The sequence below is a fragment of the Epinephelus moara genome, chromosome 19 (genome assembly GCF_006386435.1).
Source record: "Epinephelus moara isolate mb chromosome 19, YSFRI_EMoa_1.0, whole genome shotgun sequence".
In the NCBI taxonomy this organism is placed as follows: domain Eukaryota; kingdom Metazoa; phylum Chordata; class Actinopteri; order Perciformes; family Serranidae; genus Epinephelus; species Epinephelus moara.
In genome coordinates this window covers 9,100,329-9,123,750 of record NC_065524.1, presented here as the reverse complement: position 1 = coordinate 9,123,750, position 23,422 = coordinate 9,100,329, and the positions used below count along the sequence as shown (strand labels likewise).

The following is a 23,422-nucleotide window of genomic DNA, read 5'->3' as shown; positions in this document are numbered from 1 at the left end:
TCTGCATTTTAACGCAGCTAGCTGGCTGTTTGTCAGCAAAGCCAACAGAAAATAAAATAAATAGCACCACAAAATTAAAATGTCACCACCTCTAAATGGATAGCACTTTGAAATGTGACGCTAAAGCTCACTGAGTCAGTGGAAGGCCAGACTAAGATTGTATTTCATGTCATTTTGCTTTTCCTAAAAATTTCACCAGTTAACAGGTGTCGGGCTATTGAAAGCAAAATTAAGTGAAACTGACATCCCTACTTTGATCATTTCATTGATTCATTTTGTAGTCTTTAAAATGTCAGAACATACTGAAAATGCCCCACTATATTTCCCAGAGCACAAAATTACGTCTTTATACTTGATTTATCCAAATAAACCCCCAAAATATTCCATTTATATTGGTCAAAGAGAAATGCAAGAAGCAGCAAATCCTCACATTTGAGAAACTAGAACATGCATGTTTGAAATGTTTTCTTAGATTAGGTAAACAGTTAATTAAAATGTTGGACCAATCAATAAAATGATTAATTGCTTCATCACTAATGGGAATGACAGTGTCCTGAGCGTGTTCATAAGGCCCATATCACTGCAATCAGATGCCTGTTTTCACAGGATAATCTGCCAGCCGAGGATCAGCCCAGGCAATAAAGAACAAATTCAGCCTGTGCTCACCATTATTCAGATCAGATCAGTGAGAAGCCATCAGGCGTGAATGAAAAAAGGAATAGCACTGCTTTTTCAGTGATCTCTACATGTCTGGACTTCAGCCAGGCTGGTTGTGTCGCCTGTTGTCTGTTGTCATGTCAGAAGACTTGCTTCCAGAGCGGTAAGTTTTCATTCTCTCCGCGGACACCGGAGCCAGCCTGCAAGCTTCGGCTTCAGCTTTCTATTTAAGTCCCCGTCAATTGTCGGCCATTGTTTCTGTAAACCCAAGGTCATGCAACTCCTAGCCTGTTGCCTAGCAATGCAACTCAAAAGATATTAAACACATACACACTTCAGCCACCAAGACGGGAGGCAGGCGGCGACCCTCAAATACGAGGGGTCGCGCAGAAATATTGCTTTTTGCATGTAGGAATAACAAATAGTGAAAGTGATGAGTGCTGCACGGAGACAAAGCTCCCCTGTGGAACAGAGGAAGCAATGATGGTTCATATCTGACAGTGGTGACGCCGCTGTCTGTGGTGAACGGGGCTGTTGTCAAATAAGAGACGGCGTTTGAGGGTATGCAGAGTATGTTTTTTTTAAGACAGTCTAATTTTCTCAGGGCTTATATACAATAATAATGTATCTGCAGGTGCTTGAAATCAAATTGAAGGCTTTTATTAGCGGCACAGTTTACATCCAAGCCAAATAATTCCCTTTCTTATGTTGTTGCAGTGGTGACTCCGCTGAGGAATAAGCTGAACGCCAATATGCACTTGTGGTAAGGTTCTCTGCATCAGCAAGCTCCTATTTGGGTTTTGGATCTTAAGTTAATATAAAACAATATAAAAATTTGAACTCTCAGCAATCATATCCTGATGATTTTTGATGTTATTAATTTTTAGTGAATGATAATATTTCCTGTTGTCTCAATGTCTTTAAGCTGTAAATTTAAAAAATGACTTATTTAAGGTTTTACACATATGAATAGTTTAATGGATTATATATATCACTATACATAATTTTCATTGTTTCATGGGATTTTCCATTACTGTCAACAAATCACATGAAAAGATCAAAGCCAGCAATATATTTCTTTTCTGAATACTTTCTAAATGTCTTACCCTCTGTGTGGCTCTCAGCCCCAAGACCATTGTTTCCTGTTAGAGATGCACAACATTAAAGCTGCACAAATCTATATTTTCATATTAACAATGTGCCAGATGGCTACATGTAATGTGAAAGGGGTCCTTTGTATCGATGACCCCACAGATAATTTTCACCAGACTACTGCTTTTCTCAGTTCTACGGAGTGTTTCACCGTTCAGCTCATTCCTTTTTGTTTCTCAGACAGTAACCCTTCTGTTGTGGCGTGGTGTATACATCTGCATCAACTCAATGCCATACCTACATTGTAGGCTCTGTGAAGACGTGTACCCTACGTAGAAGCCTACGCCATAGCCTGTCATGTACCTTCCCAGACATGTAACTACACGTCATGGCGGCACAGACCTCCCGTTTATTTTTGTACACTGAAAACCATTTCCCTCAGTGAAAACGAAGCTTTGATTTTCTTTTATTTCACAAATAAGAAACAATAAATTGTGAGGACAATAAAGCCCCCTCAGAATAGTATTTGAAGTCTTGTGTGATTTATCCTGGCTTCATATGAGTCGAGGAAAGACCGCTAGCTGCTAGGCTAATTTATGCGATGTAAAATGTCAAAGGCTTTTGCTAATAACAATAGCATGTTGTATTTGTGAGGAAAATGAGTCTAGTACAAGACAACTGTTCTGAGTTGAATTTTGTGACGTTACATTAGTTAAATGCTGCTTTTTGATATCATGACATGTGAGAGCCACTAGCCTAATTTAAGGTATGTAAAATGCCTTAGACTTGTGCTAATAATGCTAGCATGCTTCACTGTTTTGTCTGTGATCCTTGTGAGATAATGGAGCTGAATTTTGCTCTTTGGTTTAATAGTGTTGCTATCAAGCCATGTTTTAGGTGTGTCGTAGATGTGTTAGTTGAATCAAGGAAACTCAACACAGTGGCATAGAAACCCCATCGCCAACTTACATTGTGGCGGTGAAATTAAAGAGCAACACAGGCACACCACCGAACAAGTATAAATGCTCACAATGGTGTAGGCTACCTGCATAGGCTATGTGTAGGCTCTGCGTTGAGCCTGTGTACAACTATAAACCGGCCTTCAGCAGCAGCTGTTTTCAATTAATAGCTTTGATAAACCCAGTGTATGCTACCTGCAGACAAGTTAGCAACCAGATGGTAGAGCATTAGGCAGCTACAGAGACAGATATTTTTTCCTCAGGCATTGGTGGAGACCAAAACAGAGGTGAAAGGAGAGTGAACATTGGGCCTTCATGCATCAGGTTGCCAAAAACACAACTTAAAGTGAATGTCCCTAAGTTGCCAAAAACATGGATAAATGCTGCTGTAAAAACAAGTTACAAATATGTAGATTCATTTCTAAAAAAGGTTCAGTAATTTCTGCTCACTGTAGTTTTTTAATTAGACATAAGATAAAGTACATTTGTTGGGGACTATTTTCTGATGCAGATTAATCCACATTTGGTGTTGTAGTATTTGGGTCTGCCTGAGGGTAGGATTCAGTCAAAAAAACAAAACTACAGTTTGTGTTCATGGTAATGAAGGAACATGTCAGCCAGTGCAACAGTGTGGCTCACTGATGTGTTTTCAATAGTTTTAAACAATGCACATCAATGGCACAGAGGAATAGGATACATCAGGCTTCAGTACACACACTGTACTTGGTAGTAGACACATCCCTGGTTCTTTTTTGTCTTTTCTATGGATTTGTTGACTTTGAACATATCGCCCAGTCCTGTTTTTTTCCCCCAACATTATAAACCATGCATACCAGTTCTACGACTCTGATTATCACTCTGATGAAAAAAAGACTAATTTTTCAAGTAAAGTCCATATTTTTAATTTCACCACAGGTTTTAACATTTGCCTCTCTGCATGACACGTCTGAGGAAAATCTCCCTCCACCGCTGTTCAGTTTGAAGCAATGCTTGTGCTTTTTTCCTCTTTTTTTTTTTTTTTTTTACACCAATGGTGAAAGTCTCCTAATCATCCCCCAGTGTCTTTGCAGGCTCATTTGCATGTGGTTAATTAGTGTGTGAAGGAGCTGTCTGTGGTCTGCTGGCAGGAACCTGGACTCCAGCGTCTTGCACAACCTCCGGGATGTTTTGGAGATCGAATTCCCGTCACCTGCCACCCACGAAAAATCTGTATGTGACACAGTTGCCCCCTTTCCATTTCAAACATGTCCATTCCCATCACGATTACCTCAAGGAGCTCTGTGTGTTTACATCCATGCATGCATACTCCCGTTTGTGCGTCTGTTTGAGCTTCAAGTTATAAGGGGGCGGACATACGCTATTGCCTATTTTTCTGTTTATTTCCATATTTCTCTTTCTCTCTGTGTTTTGTTTTTTTCCATGAGGTGGGCACAAATTCTCCTTTAATTGGGTTGTTTACAGAAAAGATCATTAGAATAACAAAGATGGCAGAATTCTCTGCACTATCAAATCGCTTTAATCACGCAAAACCATTTATCTCTCTTTTTTTAAAACTCGTTCTTTCCCCTCCCCTCTCCGCGGATGGGTTAAAAGGGCGTCGTGTTTATCCGCTGTCGCCGCGGTGATTAATGCCTCGGCTTCATTAACATTCAGAGGAGTGCAAAAAAGTTGAGTTGACCAGATGTTGATTTTTTTTTTTTTTTTTTTTTTTTTACCTGCCATCCTCTCTCTTAATGGATAGCTCCAGAAAAACAGGAGCTTCTCATTATGCCAAAATGCAAACGAGAGCAGAGAGAAAAGTGTGTGACGGTGGGACTGCAGAGAGAGAGGCAAAGCTCGGGGTGTTACAGGGTGATGTCAGCACTGGAGTTTTAACTAGACTAGTTGTTTTACACTAAGTGGTTACAGCGGACATGCCCAAATCTTAAGCATCTGTAGCCATGGAGTACGTGAGAAAGCATGCTGAATATTTATTTCATTGTGTGTGTAGAGCTTCAGCGTTGAGTGTGGGATATGTTACTCCTACCGTCTTGAAGCTGCGATCCCTGATCAGGTGTGTAATGACCCTCGCTGTGGCCAACCCTTCCACCAGGCCTGTCTGTATGAGGTATGGAGAGACACACACACACACACACACACACACACACACACACCCACGCATCCTTGGACCCATATCTAGGGATGCACTGATCTGGATTTTTTTCAAGCGATACTGATTACCAATAATTTCACATTTTTGTATTTTAAAAAGAAATGCATAATCTGTATTTTATGAACACCTGAGGGTAAGTAAGGCGTAGACTTAGTGAGGAAATATGGCTGATTTAATATTCCATAGCTCTGACCAAACAAATCAAACTGACATCACTACAAACAAAGATCAGTTGTGACTCTTCCATACCTGCTGACATTAGTCTGTGAAAAAGAGGGAGGGAGATTTTTTTTTTTTTAATCAGTATTAAATTGTAGTTAACAGTAAGAGAGAGAGAAATGATGTTACTGTGTAATTCTCTGGTGTATCAGTAACAAAGACAAACAGTAACAGCTGACTCATATAAACGGGTTGAATGCACATTGGCAGGTTCTCATTACATCTGGTGTATGAAATGTTTATATCGTCACAGTGCATTTTTATAAACACACCCAGGCGCCATCTCACTGAGCCACGATAGACTAGCTTACAGCTACCAAGTGGAATAGCACTGAGCTACTGATTCACCTCACACATTAACACTTAACTCAGACAAACAAGCGTCCGTGTGTCACACACACACACACACACACACACACACACACACACACACAGAGGTAACAATACATATAATTGATAGCTCTAGCATCACATAGCTTGGGTTATTAGTAAGTTTAACAACAGAGTCGAGCCTTTTAAAAGCTTGGTGTTGGATGTTAGCTGCTGCTGCTAATTAGCTTGTGCTAACACTCTGGAGACGGTCCTTCAGCTCTGTGTGTAACCTGTGTCAGGCGGTTGGAGATCAGACTCTCGGCGGAATCCTGTTGTCTTCCTCTGGAACTGTGAAAGACGTCCACACCGCAACATTTTTTTGCTCAGTATAATGTAATATAATATGCATGATTTCTTTAGTTTATTATTGCCTGAAAATAAGAATTTGTGTTTTCCTTACTTTAGAATGAGACGTTCATCTCCATAGGGAGTGTGTCCTCATCTACAGAGATTCCCATGTTGCATTGCTGTGTCTCCACAGTAGCACAGAACAGACCAGCTAAACATCGGCTCCATTCATGGCCATTCGCATTGACCACTGTAGTTAGCTGCCCCTCCGTGACGAGAGTGTGTGAAAACCACTGTTTCTCATAATGTGAAAGTCACCTGGTCCATACTTCTGTGCATAATCTGGCTCAAGATGAAAGTCTGCTAAGTGTCTGGATGAAAAATGAGGTGAGCACACATTAGCAGTTGCCGGGCAAATGGACAGTCTGCGACGTGCCAAAGAGTAAAGAAGAAACACTGATTTGTAACGTGAAACTGCTTTATCTGGTGTTTTTACCAGCTTAAATCATCTGGTCTGTTTGTTTAGGAGAGGAAGAGACCTCTGAGGTTAATTCAGCTCCCGGTAAAACCCTCCTGAACAATGAGTTCTAACTAGAAGTCTCAACTAGTCCTTACTGTTAGATTCCACTAAATCTCCGTAAGTCTTAAACACTAGACCTTTAAAAACAAGTCTTAACCCTCAAAGAGGCCTGTAAAAAAATGAGGACCTGCCAAAATGTCCTCACTCTGTGATTAAAAACATCACAGACATACACAGGGCTCTGTGGGGAGCATTTACAGATTTCCTTTTCCTCATCAGTGGGCTTCCATATTTCTGAAAAACTGAAGTCATGAAACCAGTAGACAGAGGTGTCACTTTGAGGGCTTCAGTTCAGCATGGTAAAATAACTTTACGGATAATGGAGATGCTAAAGAATAAGTTAAAGGGGTATTCCAGTGATTTAATATTGCACTTCCATTTAGTTGGGGAAGTCACAAGAGAAAATGAATATATGAAAGCAGCAAAGGCAGACAGCAGAGTTGACAAAGCCCCTCCACAGAGGACTGTTAAACTATTACAAATTAGGGGTGTGACATATCATCTTGTTCATGATAATACCAGTATATTTTTTAATATAAGAAATTCATAGTTATTCTTGCGATATTTAAGCTTGTTGACATATTGATGTCATACTGTTAGCCACGGCAACAACAAGCATAGTAAAAAGGGAAGTTATTACAAAGTCTGCAGTGGTTCCAGAAAGAGGAGAAGCTTCAGTATTGTGGAATAAACTGTGGCGTCCTGAATGTTTATGAACAGCCCCGGACTTCTCAGACTCTTTTAGCAAGTTACGAGTAGTTATTTTCAAAAAGAAGACTTTTTATACATACTTCCATCAAAAAAATGGTTTCAAATTTCAAATATAGTCATATAGTCATTGTGCGGTGCTGTCTGGTCAGAGGAGATTCTAAATATCTTCACAGATGGCAGCGTTAGAATAGCTGTTATTATTATTGTTTTTTATTCTTTACCCTGTTTTCGACAAAAATTAGCGCCTACACACAGGTTTTTAAAAATGCTGGAAATATGTGACATACTAGGACTGTGAAAATAATAGATATGGTGTGTCGCATCGACATCATTAATGCGCCGATAGACGAGGTAAGTAAACAGTAGAAAGCAGCATAGAGGCCAGTGATAATGGTGGAAACTTCTTTTTTATATGTTACATATTCAGCCTCTCTTTCAAACTCTGTGCCGACTAATTTGGAACCATGTACAAGCACTGCTTTGACAGAGATGGACATCATTTTTGGAGGCGAAAATTAGGGTGTCCACCCAGGTGTCGTATTTCCATCACCACCATTGGAGCTAATCGGAGCTGGAGCCGATAAATGCCTGTGATTACTGCAGTCATTTGATCTTGGATTGAATGCTGATTGTAACCTTTCCCATTGTAGACCGAAGCCAGATGTTTGTAGGTGTTAGTGGCTTTTTTGTCCAGCAGGAAAGTGGTTGTAGTCTGTGAAAACCCAAAGACAATTTGAATAATCTTTTACTCAATGAGCGGACATGACCTGAACTGGTTTGTGCTAAATAGTAGAAATATATATAAATATATAAATTATATAAAATAGAGTCTTTTCATGTGCAACTCACGCTCAATACCGATTTGAGTGTGGCTTTATCATGTTACGTTCAAAGAACAGCTTTTAAGTTGCGCCTGGAGACAACCACATGAATCTCATGTCATTACCAGCCCATTTATCTGGTTGTCACAGATAAATAAAGAAATCAATGTCGCTGGTGTAATGTTGAAGTGAGCCAGGTCACCGATGTTTGAATGCAGCCGTTAAGAGCCGAGCTGTTGGGAAAAGAAAAGACATCGGTCCTTTTCAGGTTGGGGATGAACGTTTTTTTAGTGTTCTGTGGACTGCACTATTAGCTCTGATACTGACAGTGGAGTGAGAGTCACAGCACACACAGGGCTTTCTGCTCGGCACTCAGAGGTAAAGAGAGGGATTGTTAAGGTGGACTGGTGCTGCTTCACGACACAGGAAATGAGTTCCATCTGCCTGAGCAGGAATTACTTTGTTTATACACCGTCTGTATTCAACGAGACTAAGCAGATTGACATCTCTTTTTAAAGCCTGGAAAAAGTGGCAGGAGGACATTCTAAAGTTCCACATAAAAGCCCTCAAAATGCTTCAACTTGTCAGATAATCTTGAATATACCCTTAAAGTGTGCATTAATGAGTGTATATTGAAACAAGCGTTCTCGTCACTTGACACTGACACATCAGATCCAAGGTAATGATTTGATGAAGTGGTCTTTTCTTCCTCTCCGTCCTTCCCTTCCTTCAGTGGCTGCGAGCGCTCCCTTCCAGCAGGCAGAGCTTCAACATTGTTTTTGGAGAGTGTCCTTACTGCAGCAAGGTACGTGTGCATCTCACAGTGTGACTGACAGCTGCCTTCAGTGCTTCATAAAGGCCTTCGCTGCAGAGTCAATAGACATTCAGCAATCTTAATTAGCAAGGCTCTATACATCATGTAACCTTCTCTGTGCTGAGAGGAGGCTGAGTGTGTTCATGACAATGTGCTGCATTCACTGACACTACCCCTTGTGTGATAAAGGAGTAAGTAAAGTATGTGATATCTGTGAATACAGCATGCCATTGATTCAAAGACAGTTTTATTTGTGCATAGGGTTTGGAGTGCGTTTGGGAGTCCTTCATGTCCTGTCCAGTCAGAAATAAGAGCCACTTCAATTTTTTAAACAAAGCGATCTTCCATACCACATTTAACTATGATGAACATTAAATAAGCTGCATAAACTGAGGATTCTCTTTCTGTTGCAGCCTATTACTGTGAAAATGGCGGCCCAGAAGTCCTGAGAAGGACGTTGTGTTCCTGTCAGCACCGTCTCAACTTTGTGAAACAGCTTGGAAGATAGTGCTGCAACTCAAGGGATGCACCCCTCTATCAGCCAAACGTCTGCAATTGCTGATACTGGCCACACAGACTGCCACCGACCTACGAGCAAATAAAATGACTTAAACCGATGGCAGTGGCCAAAGTCTTACTGTTGTGTCACATGAATTTTGCGCAGGCTAAAAAGCAGGGCTCGAGACTAACATCGTCCTGAGTTTGAGATGAACAGAGACTTTCCCTGGGATGCCTTTGGGACCAAAGGACGCAATAAACTCACTACCGATGTGTCAGTGAAGCATCCTGTTTCCCTAATAATGCTACAGTGTGTACAATAAGTCCATGTTTAAATCAGCAGGATGAGAGCTAGTTAACGTTAGCTCTTAGCAGCCGGGGGACGGAACTGCACTAAGTAACACTGTGATGTGTTCAAGCTCTATTCAGTAAAAATGAACATTTGGCAAAGGTAAATTATAACATTATTATAATGTGTTCAAATGCAGTCTTGTGAAATTTTGTTTTTGGCAAGATACTTGAATAAATACAGTTGTTGGATGCAGAAATGCGTTGATGTTTTCACAATATAAAAGAGATAAAGATACTATGTTTTAAGATATTTCATGAATTTGTGCTCATTCAAAGGTTGTGTAATAAAAGGCTGAATAAGTTCAAGACCTTTTTTTAATGAAGATTGCTTTGTTTCCCTGGCACAAAGAGGAGGAGATAAACAGTCCCTCCAGGATATAGCGAACACAAATTCAGCCAGACCCCCTGAATTCTGTGCAACTTTGCAATTTCAGGCTGTAACAATCCCAAAAGAAGCCTGCAAAAATTTGAGGGTACTCAATACGTAATATCAACAACAACAACAACAACATCAAAAAAAAAAACCCACTAGTATCAGCAACTGGCCTAATTGTTAAACATCGGTGTTTTACTATCAGTGCATCGCTATCATCAGCCTAAAAGTGTCCCTCGTTCATAAAGGTTTATATGCACTTTGGCAAACACCGAGAGCAGCACCCAGGAAAAGGAAGACGCCCAGAAAGACAAACCAGGAAAAGAGTCCGTTCTTCTGTGTGGGAGCAGCTTCCTGTTCCGGACCCCTGGCAGCAGACCCTTCCCAATCACCAAAGCAGTGTCTGTGTTCGCAACAGAGGTCGCTGTGGCAACAGTGTCCATGGCTGTGACATGTTCTGTGGTGAAGCACTCTGTGGGGCTGACGAGTCCAGAGGTGATTCTGGTGAATTGGAGGAGAGCCACAGTCCTCCAGCCTTCGACCCGTCCACCCCTGGTTGGCAGACTCACAGGGAGGTAGCAGCCTTTCATCCCATCTCTCTCTGTAGCCCATGTATTCTTGCTCCTTGGCATCACAGTTTGTCAATATGTGATTTCTCCTTTGTGAGTGGAGTCGTCGTTCCCGTCTCTCTGGGGTCACGCTGGGGTCATCTGATTTTCTGCCGCTCCATTTGGATTTAGTTTTCTGTTGAAGAGGTAATTCAAGTGTTTGCTCTTTTACAACTGGCAGGAACCTGAACAATTTTTTTCTACTGTATGTGAACGATTGATTGGCAACTGAATACTTGAATCACAACAAAAAAGTCTGAATGTTTTTAAACATCTTTATAGAGGTTTTCTAGCAATAAAGTGCTTGGTTTGGAGCCATATTAACAAGTGTTAATACACACAGCAAATTAAAAGCAGTCATACGAGGAGCCTGGCTGCTCTGGCGTCTTGGCCTCACACCTGTTTAGACTGAGCTCTGGGGCCTACTGGAGGGCCTCTCAGGTAGCATGCAGGAATGGGTCTGGATCTGCCTTCCACCTCCATTTCTTCCTCTCCGTCTTCCTCCTCAGTTTCACTGCTATCTTCGTTATAAGTCACAGGTTCACGCCTTGGCCTCAGTGATCTGGCAGCAGGCAAAACTTTGTCATCTTCTTTCTATAAGCAAACATAAAACAGCAGTTTATTACTGATTGATAAATATGTTTGACTGGGACATTTGGGTCCATCAAGTGCAGTGATGATGATTAACGTATCTGTGTTTACACTGTACATGTGCCCTGCTGTAGGAGGAAGGTGTGGACACATTAAAGGGCTTTTTCTGATGAATGCTGTTTCAGTGTAGCCACACAAGTGCATCCTGCTATGTCGTGAAAGCACATATTTTTTTTATTACATATAAAACCCTCAAAATTATATTGAGTGTGGGATATTTTTTTGTTGTTGTTTTGCTTTTTTTTTTTGCCATTCTCATATATTTCTAACATACATGAGAACGAACCAACCACACCACTACGCGTAAGGAAGCGTGCATCTACTGCTAGCTCACCTAGCACCACAGAGCTAGCTAATGTTTCAGCTCAGCAGAGGAGGACGCCATTAATGTTTACATCACGAGCAAGAGCCTCTTGTCCATGAGTAGATACACACTTATTTAGGTGAGGTGATCTGGTTGGAAGGTTTAGTTTGGTAGAAAGAAAATAGTTCCTACATGAAACGGCTCACAACAAGGTCTGTGGATTATCTTGAGTAACTGGGTCATGAGACATTGTCGTTGAGTTTTTCCAAATGTATTTTTTGCCATCTAGTTCCATTACATTTGAGAGAGGGCAGACATCTCTACGGCCAATATCTCCAACACTTTGCAACTCACACCAAAACAATCTAGACTGATAAACAGCACTACAGGAAAAATATGTGTTTTGGATTTTTGGGGTTAACTGTGCTTTTAATACATGCAATATAGCACCGGACTTTTAAGAGGTTATGAAAGTCAAGACTTTGCTGTCTCAAGTGCTCCGTGCCAGGTCCCCATCATCAGCCCAACCACAGATAACTCCATTACTAATACAGTATTTCACCATTTACAAATTGAACATGAGGGTTTCCACCTAGTTGCTAGCAGCCTTGGTTTGTTCAAGTTTAGAGTCATTCTTTAATAACGTTTCTCGTGAGGAAGAGTGATCCACCTTTTCATTTTAAAAACCTGCTCCCAAAACTATTAAACAGGGCCATCCCCAAACCATATACAGGGAACCAATTTAACTGGCAAAGATTACAAGTAGGCACCACTGCCATCTTCATTGAGGATCTTTTCCTTGTGGCTAAGTAATGTCTATGAACCCTGTGTTGTCTGAGACCTCACCTGTGCCTGAGGTTGACTGAGGGGCGGTCCTCTTATGTAGCGAGCTGGCACTGGTTTAGACTTCATCTTCTCTTCTTGTTCATCATCATCATCATCATCATCATCATCATCATCATCATCCACCTCTGTGACCACAGCCTTGGCTTTGGAGCACCCTCTGGCTCGTCCTGCTGTCTGTTGAGATGAAGATGGATAATTAGAGCTGCATATTTTCATGTCCTTCCTGCTCCACCAATCTCTCATTGGCATTATTAAGCTGTATGCATGTATCAGGTGCTGCTGTGTTACCATGTGTTTTAAATATCTCTATAAAATAAATGAGTGATAGCTGCTTTTGTATGGCAACTTTTGTCAGATGACACTAAATGCAGGGTTTTTGTTTGACTAGTTTCTCTTAAATGAAACTTTGCCTCACTGCATCACTATAATCATCAGTAAAATAATAATATATTTATACAACACTAGTGGCAAATGATTCAGAGAACATGCCCGCTGAATGGCCTTTATCTCTGCTGACATTTACTCTCCGCACTAAACCGCCAGTAAATGGCCACTTCTGTTTAACTAGGGATCAAACTGGCCAGCACTTTAGCATGGAAATTAAATGACACAAGGAGAGGAGAGGAAATCAGGAGCATAATTGGAGACACCCTGTGCTGTGGAAAGTGTGTGTCATCAACTTCTTCAAATTGGGCCATTGAGAGGGCGCTCGCTGGGCCCGAGGGGTCAAGAAGTGATTCTGGTGAATTTGAGGGGAATCACAGTCCTCCTCCAGCTTTAGACCTGCCAGCCCCTGGTTGACATACTCATGGGGGGGGGGGGGGGGGGGGGCAGGTTAACTCTCCCCTTTACTGCTGTCACGTTTCTCCACTCTGGGGTTAAGAGACTCAACAGAGGAAACAGGACTCTTTGTGACCAACGCTGGAGTTGCTGAATGTTCACTGAATGCAAAAATATTTCAAATAAAATATCCCCCACTGACTGACTGCATTTATGTTTTAAATAAAAACCTATTAGCCAATGCTTCAAACTCTTTATAAGTGTTAAACACTTTATGTAGCAAGCACACACACACACACACACACACACACACACACACAGTAACATTAACATATTGTCACTAGGCAACACCATATATACATTACACACCACTTTATATTCCATACTCAGTTACAGCCTCACAGTTGTATGCCTCAACCAACCACTCAAGTTGCAGTTTACATCCATATATGTGCAGCGGGCAATGCTTCAAATATGGATATGCATCCATATTTGAATTGCAGCAGCATTCAAATATGGATGCTGCTGCAAAGAAGCTACTAATTCTAAAACATGGGTGCATCACACACATCTTCAACCCGGCAGCAGAGAAGATCTATACAATCAGCCAGTTTCAGGGTGGGCACCCAAGATTAGTGTCACCAATTCATAATTTGACCAAACGTCTCCCCTTCTGTTCCTGAGGTACAGCCCTGAATAATGGCCAGAAAAGTGTTTTTGTGGAACATTATGATGCCACAGTGAAGTTGATCTTTGACCTTTTGGATATGAAAATGAGGGAATTTTCTTTTTTCAAATTTGGCACAAACGTCCACCTGGACTCAACAATGAACTGATTAAATGTTGATGGTCAAAGGTAACTGTGACCTCACATCCATCTCATTCTCACAAATGCGATATCTCAGGAGCACTTAAAGGGAGTTTCTTCAAATTTGGCACAAACGTCCACCTGAACTCAACAATGAACTGATTAAATATTGATGGTCAAAGGTAACTGACCTCACATCCATCTCATTCTCACAAATGCGATATCTCATAATATCTGCATAATTTTATCCTAATATACAGCCCTGTTTCCACCAAGCAGTCCGGTACGGTTCGGTTCAGCTTAGTTCAGGTTGGTACGCATTTCTTCTGTTTCCACTGTGAAAGGTTGCGGATGTTACCATGAACCATACCGTCCCCGTTTTTGGTCAACCTTCAGTTGGGGTACCTAGCACACAGATCTGGTACTAAAAGGTGGAGCTAGAAACACTGCAGTCCATTGATTGGTCAATAGCGGACAGTCACTCTGCTCAGGGCTGAGTTGTGGCTGGTTATATGTTAAGTTTAACATACATTAGTAAACTATATCTATAAAATGAAATGATGTTTTTCTCCCTCTCACAACGTAATTTAATTAACTGGGCCGACTGCCAGCAACTTTTAAGGTGGAACGTTTACTTGTGATGATACTCAGTACATGAGTTGATGACGTGAATCCATCAGCACACCTTAAATTTAAATGTATAAACCTTGACCATTCCATTAGTTTTTATTGTCTCTCCTGGATGACATACACTTTTACTAATGAGTGGATCTTCAAGCATTTAAAAACCAGATTATGTGAACTGCATATATTCCAATCCTCACTCAAAAAAAAGTCACAGAGCATTGTTCCTGTGGCCTCTGGCTACACTGAGCTTGCCTGAGAAGGACTAAATGCACAAACCCACTATTTTTTAAAAATCCCATCAAGAGAGACTCTCACTGCAGCCTGTTCTATTTTGTACTGAAAATGTTGGCTTGAAACCTCATTCTGTCAACAATAATTGAGGTGCAGACTTCCATCTGTGCCACTGGTAAAGAGGAAATACTGCAAGTGCTGGATGGAGCAGTGAGTGACAACAACCCCGCCCACATTTAAGGGTATGGTTTGCAGTGGAAACGCTAAACGGACCTAGGGTCTTGATACCATGTCTGTGGTTACTTTTGGTTGCAAAGGTACAATACTGAAAGTATTTGGTGGAGACGGGGCTTTACTGTTGAACAAGTTATGGGTTAATACCAGCATTTTTGTCCTGCTAATAATACAGCCATCTCTTCAGATTCTGACTTGCTGCTGTAAGGCTTGGCATGTACACAGTGCTGTACTGTTAATTTGACTTTCATACCTCGCTGCCATTATGGCTGAATTAACAAGAGCTGATGCTGACGAGTAGTACATGACAGGGGCAGACAGGATGACATCAAACAATGTTTGAACCTCTGCTACTGTCACAGGGGGTAAATATTTATGGGTAGCCATACCATAGTTGGGTGGCCTGCCCAAGAATGACATGATTAGCAGTGTTGTGTGAGCCTGTTTGATTTGAGAGGACTCACTCAAGATGTGAGGATAAGGGTGGGGACGTTCTCATAGCAGGGTGGTAAAGAGACCATTCTAAATGTGTTTTGTGACTTTTTGACTTGAGCTAATCTGGGAGGCAGCTTAAACCAGTCATGTCTGTAAATTAGGGGACAGCTTAAGACAGAAAGGAAACATTTTCAGGCACACAAGAAGTGTTGCCTTTTACATTACCACCAGTGGTGATACCCTTTTGTTTGAAATGAAAGAAATTAGCTTGAGTAGTAAGCAACGCAATCTCATATTTCAATGTATAAATCTAACGACACTGTTTGAAAGCGATCTTATATCATATGCTGATTCAGTTCAAAGTATGTCCAAATTCAGCCGGGTAAAAGTTAAGTCCAGCATTGTGGTCCCCATTTGCCCATATTTTTGTCTTAGTGACTACTGGGAACAACAATTTTTTAAATCAATCCAGTATTTAGTGTTCTGGCAGCTGTAAAACATGCTGACGTGTAAACACTCAGGGCATTTGTACGCCGTCAGTTTATGTCATCCAATAAAATTCCTTGTTTTTGCCACTGACATTCTCAAATTTGCCATTGCCACACCATTAGCTGTCAGACACTAAGACTAACAATCTGAGCCTGTCGATGGCAAAATCAAGAACTTTCAGTGGACTAAATTGACAGTGTTTACATCCCAGCCTGTTTCACAGCTAACAAAGTTTTTAGAAAGTTGTTCCCATTCGTCACTTTGACACAAAATATGACACAAAACAATCTTCAGAGCAAACAAATCTTGAAGTGCCAGCTTGTGTTTCAGTGTGTACAGGGTAAATGCGACTTTTTCAAAACAACGACATGAGACTCTGGGCCTGAGTGGTAGTTAAGTTAAAAAAAACCACCTTTAGTTGCCTCTAACTTTCTCTGTGATCACTCATTTGAAATGTCAGTCAGCTGGACTCTCTTTCTCACTCTTTATCAGATGTTCTACAGTGCAGTTTTGTTGCTTGCCAGCTGAAAAGAGGTCGATGAAGAAGAGATAAAGCTGTTTTTATGTTGTTCAGGTGTTTCACTGTGGACACAGAGAGGTCTCTGTGAAATGACACGGAAAAGCTCATGTGGATGCAATTTGTGTATACATGAGAAGGCCATTTTAAAATTGAGACAGCTTCACATAGACAGTCTTTGATACTAGGCCCCTGACCTTGTTATGTTCTCACCTTTTCCCTGTTGGGGGGATCTTGTGCCTTGGTGGTTGACTCCCCTGCAGGTCCTTGTGGTATGGAGAGGTCAAGTCTTCCTGTGACAACAGTGGCCAACAGCTGTTTGAGACGCTGGTAGTTTGGCTTTTCTTGGTAGTCTAGAGTTTTTACATAACTGAGGAATGCGGCCACCTCATCTGAAGACAGGAACAGAGTGAATGTCAAACAAGATTTACGTCAGAGGGTTCAACCTTGAACAAAACAATGGATCAAGTCAGATCATTCAGACCATTTAATGACATTGGTTTGATTTTACCAACTGAGACTTTTCGATTCAGTAGTGCTAAGTCCTCCGTATGAAACCATTTCAGGGACACTTGAGTCATGCAGCAGCAAAGATGGGATGAACCTGAAGGTCTCACAGTCCAGATAATACACTGCCTGGCAATGCATCTCCTCACAGAGTAGATTAGGCATGCACACAGCTATGGATATGCATCTTGTCTGTGTGTGTGTGTGTGTGTGTGTGTGTCTGTGTATAAGTGTCATACACGATGCATCACACACTGGCCAGACGACGTGTATGACACATACTGCGGCAGAACTTGTATCTCTCTCTCACACACACACACACACACACACACACACACACACACACACACACACACACGTAGTTGATGCATACCCTGGCTCTTATCTGTGGCGGGCAGCCGGGCCTCGTCAGCAGAGGAGCACCCGGTCCCAAACATACATCACACAGTAAGCTCTCACACAGGTGTGACCTCTCCTTATAAAGAGGTGAGATAAAACACGACAAACTTTGAAAGGCATGTCAATGGGACAGGTGTTTAATTGGTACAAAGTTACTCAGGAGCTTCAGGTAACTGAGGGAGAGACGGAGTGTCTTATTCTTTGTTAGAATGAGCATTTGATCTACAGTCTGGACTGTTGTTAAGCATTCTTTCTTCACGTTCTTGGGTGATAACCCATTTAAAGGTCCTATTAACATCAAGCAAGCTTAGGCCATGTTAAAGCTAACATTAGCCCAGCATAAAGAAAAGCAGCCTGTCATTCATTTCAGTAATGAATCCCACTGCATTGGCATTCCCTCTCTCCCACCACAGCAAAGCCCAACACGTCATCTGGCAACACACTGTGTTGGCCAGTTTAATATATCCAAACACATTTTTTCTTGCATAACTCCAAATTAAACGGAGAATCTAAAAGAGACAAACATTTTTCTTGAATTGAAGTCGTAGACAACATTTAATAACAGCGAAATTATATCAACTCATGCAATATAAAAAATGACACTTATCCAGTGACAGGCTCAGTACTTCTAAAACACATGCATTTTTGCTAAAACCTATATATATGAGCAGTCTCCATCTATGAGCAGCATGCCCTGAGCGCTTGTGTGTGTTTATGCCGAACCAGAGTTCAAGCTCACGCGTGTCCAGGTGCGTTACTTGGCTGTGCATGAGACTGTCTGAACTAATGTGTTTTAAATCATAATGTTTTAGCAAAATACATGTGAGGGAGGTACTGAGCATAGGACTGGATAAATTATCTATCCATCCATTTCAACCGATTAAATGAAGCCGGGTCGCAGGGGCAGCAGGCTGACAAAGTATTCCAGATGCCCCTCTCCCCAGCAACGCTTTCCAGCTCCTCCTGGGGGACCCCGAAGCGTTCCCAGACCAGAAGAGATATGTAATCCTCCAGCATGTGCTGGGTCTGCCCCAGGGCCTCTCACCAGTTTGATGTGCCCTGAACACCTCTAACAAAGGGCACCCAGGAGGCATCCAGATCAGATGTCTGAACCACCTCAACTGACCCCTTTCAACACGAAAGAGCAGCGGATCTAGTCCGAGCTCTCTCCGGATGTCCGAGCTCCTTACTTTATCTCTAAGGCTGAACCCAGACACCCTTAATAGGAAACTCAATTCGGTCATTACCCAGAGTTCATGACCATAGGTGAGGGCTGGTTGTAGATGGAACAGAAAATTGAAAGCTTTGCTTTCTGGCTCAGCTCTCTCTTCACCATGATGGCCTGGCACAGTGCCCGCATCACTGAGGACGCCACGCCAAACCACTGATCTATCTTATGCTCCATTCTACCCTCACTCATGAACAAGACCCTGAGATAGAGGCAGAGAACCATGGCCTTAAGCCTAGAGGTGGTGACTCCACATGTAAAAACACTGACAGCTTCTCCAAACATCATTAATGCTACTAAACTACTGTCATAGATATGGTCTAACCTTACCTTGCTGTAACTACAGTTGTATGCCTTTGTGTACTGCTTTTTGTGTTTGGCAGATGAGCATTTTTAAACTAAGATAGAATTATCTAATTGCACCAAGGCTTGCTGCTCTTGTGTGATGTGTAATTTGATATGTTGATATGTTCCTGTCATTAAAGCACGTAGTGGTGCCCCTAAATCATGAAAATAACTTCAGTCAGGGTTGAGTTTCATCCATCCAAACAGTAGAGAAAGTTGAGGGCACAGTATAACCCTCGACAGAGTGTTACTCACTTTGCTTTTAAAAGTTCTGTACCCTTTGCGGTGTGATCTATATGATCTGAATTGTGGCTTGTCTCTTGTCTGAGTTTCAGCTGCAAATTAGCTGATGGAAAACATGAGAAATGAGACATGAGATTCCTTTTTTGACTGGAAACCTTTTAAACATTTTGTCTTTGCATACAGTAATAGTGTTGTTACAACAGCTGCTACCCATATGCCCTGTGCATGTCAGCCCCTCTACCTGAATTAGTCTTGGCTCTGATTTTTACTCTGGATCTCCCTTAAAAAAGCAGACGATTAGACACAGAGATTCGTCTCTGCTGCTCCACAGGCTTGTCGTCTTATTTCCAAATTTTCAGTATAATGTAAGAGGTGTAAATGATGTCCTGTGGCCCAGGCTTACCTGTGCTGGCTCCGCTTACTGACAGCTGCTGGACTGAGCCTGGCAGATTATCCATCAGTCTGAGGGAGGAGTAAGAGGAGATAAAACAGTGAGGAGAGAAACATTATGAGAGATGCAGGTCAGGGGTAGATAGTTAGGTGGGAAGAACACAGCAGGAGAACAAGATGAATCCAAGTCAAAGCAAACCATAAAAACAGTGATAACCAGTACATTTATATGTTGTATTTATTAGTATTAGAGCGTTGCAATTCTAGTACGTTGTACCATCGCAAGTGTACCTATAATGTGGTGGAGAGCAAACTACTATGAACAACTTTCATTTCAATACAACATTACAAATCAGATTTGAAGAATTATATGAAATCAACATCTCTCAACAGTCTCTAAAATTGATGTTAAGTTTCACCAAGTATTTTATAGCACAACTAACAACAAAAAAAATATTTTACAGTCAAAACTTTGGACTTCATTAGAAACTGGATCACTGTTGAAAATAAACATTTAAGTCAAAGTAATAGATATCTAAGTGAAAAAAATAAGTCTGATCACTGAATATCAGTCAGGGATAAATAGCTAAATAAATATATGAATCTGGAACTGAACATCAAACTAACCGTAAAAAATCTAGGTGGGAGTCATATTTATTTCAGAGGTACTAACATATTATATTCACAATAGTTACATTACATAAGCTGTACATTTCTCTGTCATTGTTATTTAATACTTATACCCTTTTGTTGTTGGTTATATTTATGATTGTTTTATTCAAATAAGCAATTACTATTCCTATTATTACTAATCAACTGGTCATCTGTCACTTGAAAGCACTGTCATCCATAAGTGAGACACCTGACCGTCGATGTGACAGATCTTTCACTGCACAGAGGATTGTGGGTCAGAAAGGCTGGAAAGGCATGCTGGCTTGCATACTGCAAAATCTGAGTGGATGTAACAGAACATCCAGGTATTTTTGGTATACTGCATTTGACACACTATGCAGTGGGACATAGTAAATCTTTTTCTGGCATACTATATAGCAGTATAGTATACTAGTACTAGTATATAGTAGTAGTAGTAGTATGGGTGTTGGAATGCACAGTAAGTCGGAGCCTAGTACACTGTATATGGCTGGACCATATATAAAATGCTGGCGTGCTTTTAATTTGAAACAAGGGATTTTAATTTCAATTTTATTTGATTTGAAAACAGAGCAAAATAAGTCTAAGTCAAAACCCAGTATAAAGATAGACCACGTATGAAATCCTGGAGGACTTTTAAATTGCAATGAGGGCTTTTAATTTGAAACAGGGAGTGGCAGCATTCACTTAGTCAAGGATGTTGTAGCTGCAATACACTAGACACAGTTACAAAGCAGAAGGGACCTGCTTTCTCTCTCCTCTCTTTGCTCCAATTGGTGATGTGCGACCCCGCCTGATTGGTGGAGGCTGCCCAGCCATTGGCCACTATCAGAGCCAAGATCCGCCAATTAAGATTGGGCAAAACGATTAATTGGTCAACCTTTATCTTACACTATAGAGCACAGCGGAGGACTGCCAAAAAACAACTGCTGCTTCAGTCAGTTAGTTTGTGGTATTGTGTGACTTTATCATTTGACATGGTTAGTTTGGATTCGCCAAAGTAAAAAAAAATAACAAACAAATTATTTGACTGAGACAGCTGTAGACCAGCAACTTCCAAGTTATGCAAGCTAGAATACTTTTTTTGTCAATGGGAGTCTGGTGGCTTTGATGAGAGCACAGATGAGGAAGTGAAGCTGTTGACAGTTTACCAGTCAGAAAGGCCTGTCTGCAGTAAGGTTAAGTGGTGAAAATACTCTTAACATAGTGTACCATTGAACAGATTTTTTTTAAGTGGCTAAAATACATTTTGCTGCTGTTCCCATCCACAGCAGTACACTGCTTTGCTTGTGTGGCGGTACTCCTGCCTGCTTCTCCAAACTGATAGTGTGCCACCCGAAATTGTACGTAATATACTGACTTTGCACAAGCACCTCATACAACCCCACTTCAAAAGATCCAAACTATCCCTATAGGTTTCTGCTGTAGTAAGAATACAAGTGATTACCTACCTGGCCTTGGCCTCCTGGACCTGAGTTGGGTTCTTGAGAACTCTGTCCCAAGGCAGAGACCCACATAACCAGTGAAGAAGACAAAAACCCAAAATCTGAAGGTCACCACGTCTAGATGGAGCTATAAAGAGACAGGAAGATAAGGTGGTCAGAAAAAGTAATACTATCTATCTCATAATCGTATCTAATACTCAGCTGCCATTCATATTCTTTCAGTCATAAATCACCCGACTCCATCACAAGTTTCAGTGCGTGAAAGCTTTTTTTTTCTCCCCTTCAGACCAAGAGAATACTTCTAAAAAGACAAAATAAAAAAGCAGCAGTACCAAATTCGCTAGCAGTTTCACTCTTACAAAGAGTTGCTATATAGTATTTTCAAACCACGGATCTTTCCCCAGAGCAGTCAAGGTTGGACACAAGTACCATTTACAGCACTGGAAAGGTGTAGCAGATTTGTGATTCATGAATAAATCAAGAACCATGCAGCACAGATACTCAATCACCTCTTAAACTGTTTCTCCTGTCAATGAGACATTTTTGTTTGGCCTTAGATGGAGACCGATGAAGATGAAAACTTCATTTACAGTTTGTTTGCATGGATTCAGATGAAACACACTGCCAATGATATTACATACTGTAGAATAACTAGAGGGTGATTATGGTTCCCTCTCCACAAACACAAAAAGCACTTTGGAATTCTCTAAATGACATTTACAATTATTTCTTATTACAGTGGCCGATTTTATGAAACCAGATACCTGTGGCTTTTGACATGATCCCGACACTGTCTGGTAATGGACTTAGTAAATTGATTTGCACTTGCATAGCACCTATCTAGTCTTCCAACCACTCAAAGTGCATGACTACGAATCACATTCACCCCTTCACATATTGGTGGCACAAGGTGTCACCTGCTACATTCATAATTTGGGGTTCATTATCTTGGCCAAGGATTCTTCGACATGTGGACTGAAGGAGCTGGGGATTGAACTGCTGATCTTCCAATTAGTGGGTGACCTGCTCTGTCTCTTGAGCTACAGCCACTGGTTGTTTACTGAGTGTAAAACATAGAAATGTCTGAGACCAAATTACTACCACATTACAGAAATCAACAATGGTGTGTTGTTGACTCCTTTTGTACTTGTGTGTGAGCCTGATACATAAAGACAACCTGCTCTAATGGTCACAACCTGAGGCCATTTTTATGTTCAAACTTGGAAGATTAAAAAGAAAAAAGAAAAAAAAACTCTAATTCTGTATCAATAAGCAAGACTCAAGCCATGCTAGGAGCTCTGTGACCAAATTGTAAGATACATAAAAGCTGAGATACAAAGTTTACTTTTGATGATTAGCAGTTGTGGTGAAGTAAATGTATTAGGAGTAGTGGTTGATATTTTAGCTGTTTAATGCTGACAATGTTAACAGCCAAATTTTAGCAGCTAATGTTTCTCATGTTTACAATATGTTGCGTGTTAGCAAGCTTACATTTTCTAATTAGCACTAAACACAAAGCACAACTGGGGCAGATAGGAATGGTATTAGATTTGAAGGTTAAATTTTGACCTGATGATAGAAGAAATGTTATGGAATCGCCAGCTTTCTCACTGTTCATCCTGAGGCAGACATGAATGTTTGCTTTGTACGTCATGGCAGTCCATCGAATAGTTGCATGACATTTCACTCTGATCCAAAACTATTAACTATTTATGGTGGTGCTAGAGGAAAAGTCACAGCGTCACCAAAGTGAGTAGGATTCATCCACAACTAATGCCCTCTATACACTGTGCGATT

General features: G+C 41.1%; 2 protein-coding genes across 3 annotated transcripts in view; one reads left to right on the top strand and one right to left on the bottom strand.

Annotated features, from left to right (window-relative positions):
* fancl (FA complementation group L) overlaps positions 1–9,214 on the top strand; it is a 43,287-nt gene extending 34,073 nt beyond the window's left edge. Inside the window, exons 10-14 of the mRNA XM_050070960.1 lie at positions 1,375–1,420; positions 3,836–3,917; positions 4,699–4,815; positions 8,585–8,656; positions 9,079–9,214. Coding sequence (XP_049926917.1) covers positions 1,375–1,420; positions 3,836–3,917; positions 4,699–4,815; positions 8,585–8,656; positions 9,079–9,114 — 353 coding nt within the window. The 3' untranslated portion in view covers positions 9,115–9,214. The remainder of the gene's footprint in view (positions 1–1,374; positions 1,421–3,835; positions 3,918–4,698; positions 4,816–8,584; positions 8,657–9,078) is intronic.
* Positions 9,215–9,811: 597 nt separating this feature from the next.
* Positions 9,812–23,422, bottom strand: part of LOC126406587 (serine/threonine-protein kinase VRK1-like) — a 38,396-nt gene continuing 24,785 nt past the window's right edge. Inside the window, exons 9-14 of one of the 2 annotated variants that reach the window (XM_050070949.1) lie at positions 21,632–21,752; positions 19,543–19,601; positions 16,631–16,809; positions 12,297–12,470; positions 10,895–11,089; positions 9,812–10,631 (exon numbers count right to left, since the gene is read on the bottom strand). In XM_050070949.1, the coding sequence (XP_049926906.1) occupies positions 10,128–10,631; positions 10,895–11,089; positions 12,297–12,470; positions 16,631–16,809; positions 19,543–19,601; positions 21,632–21,752 (1,232 nt within the window). In that variant the 3' untranslated portion in view covers positions 9,812–10,127. Of the gene's footprint in view, positions 10,632–10,836; positions 11,090–12,296; positions 12,471–16,630; positions 16,810–19,542; positions 19,602–21,631; positions 21,753–23,422 lie in introns of both variants that reach the window. The other variant, XR_007571722.1, reaches the window with a different exon arrangement.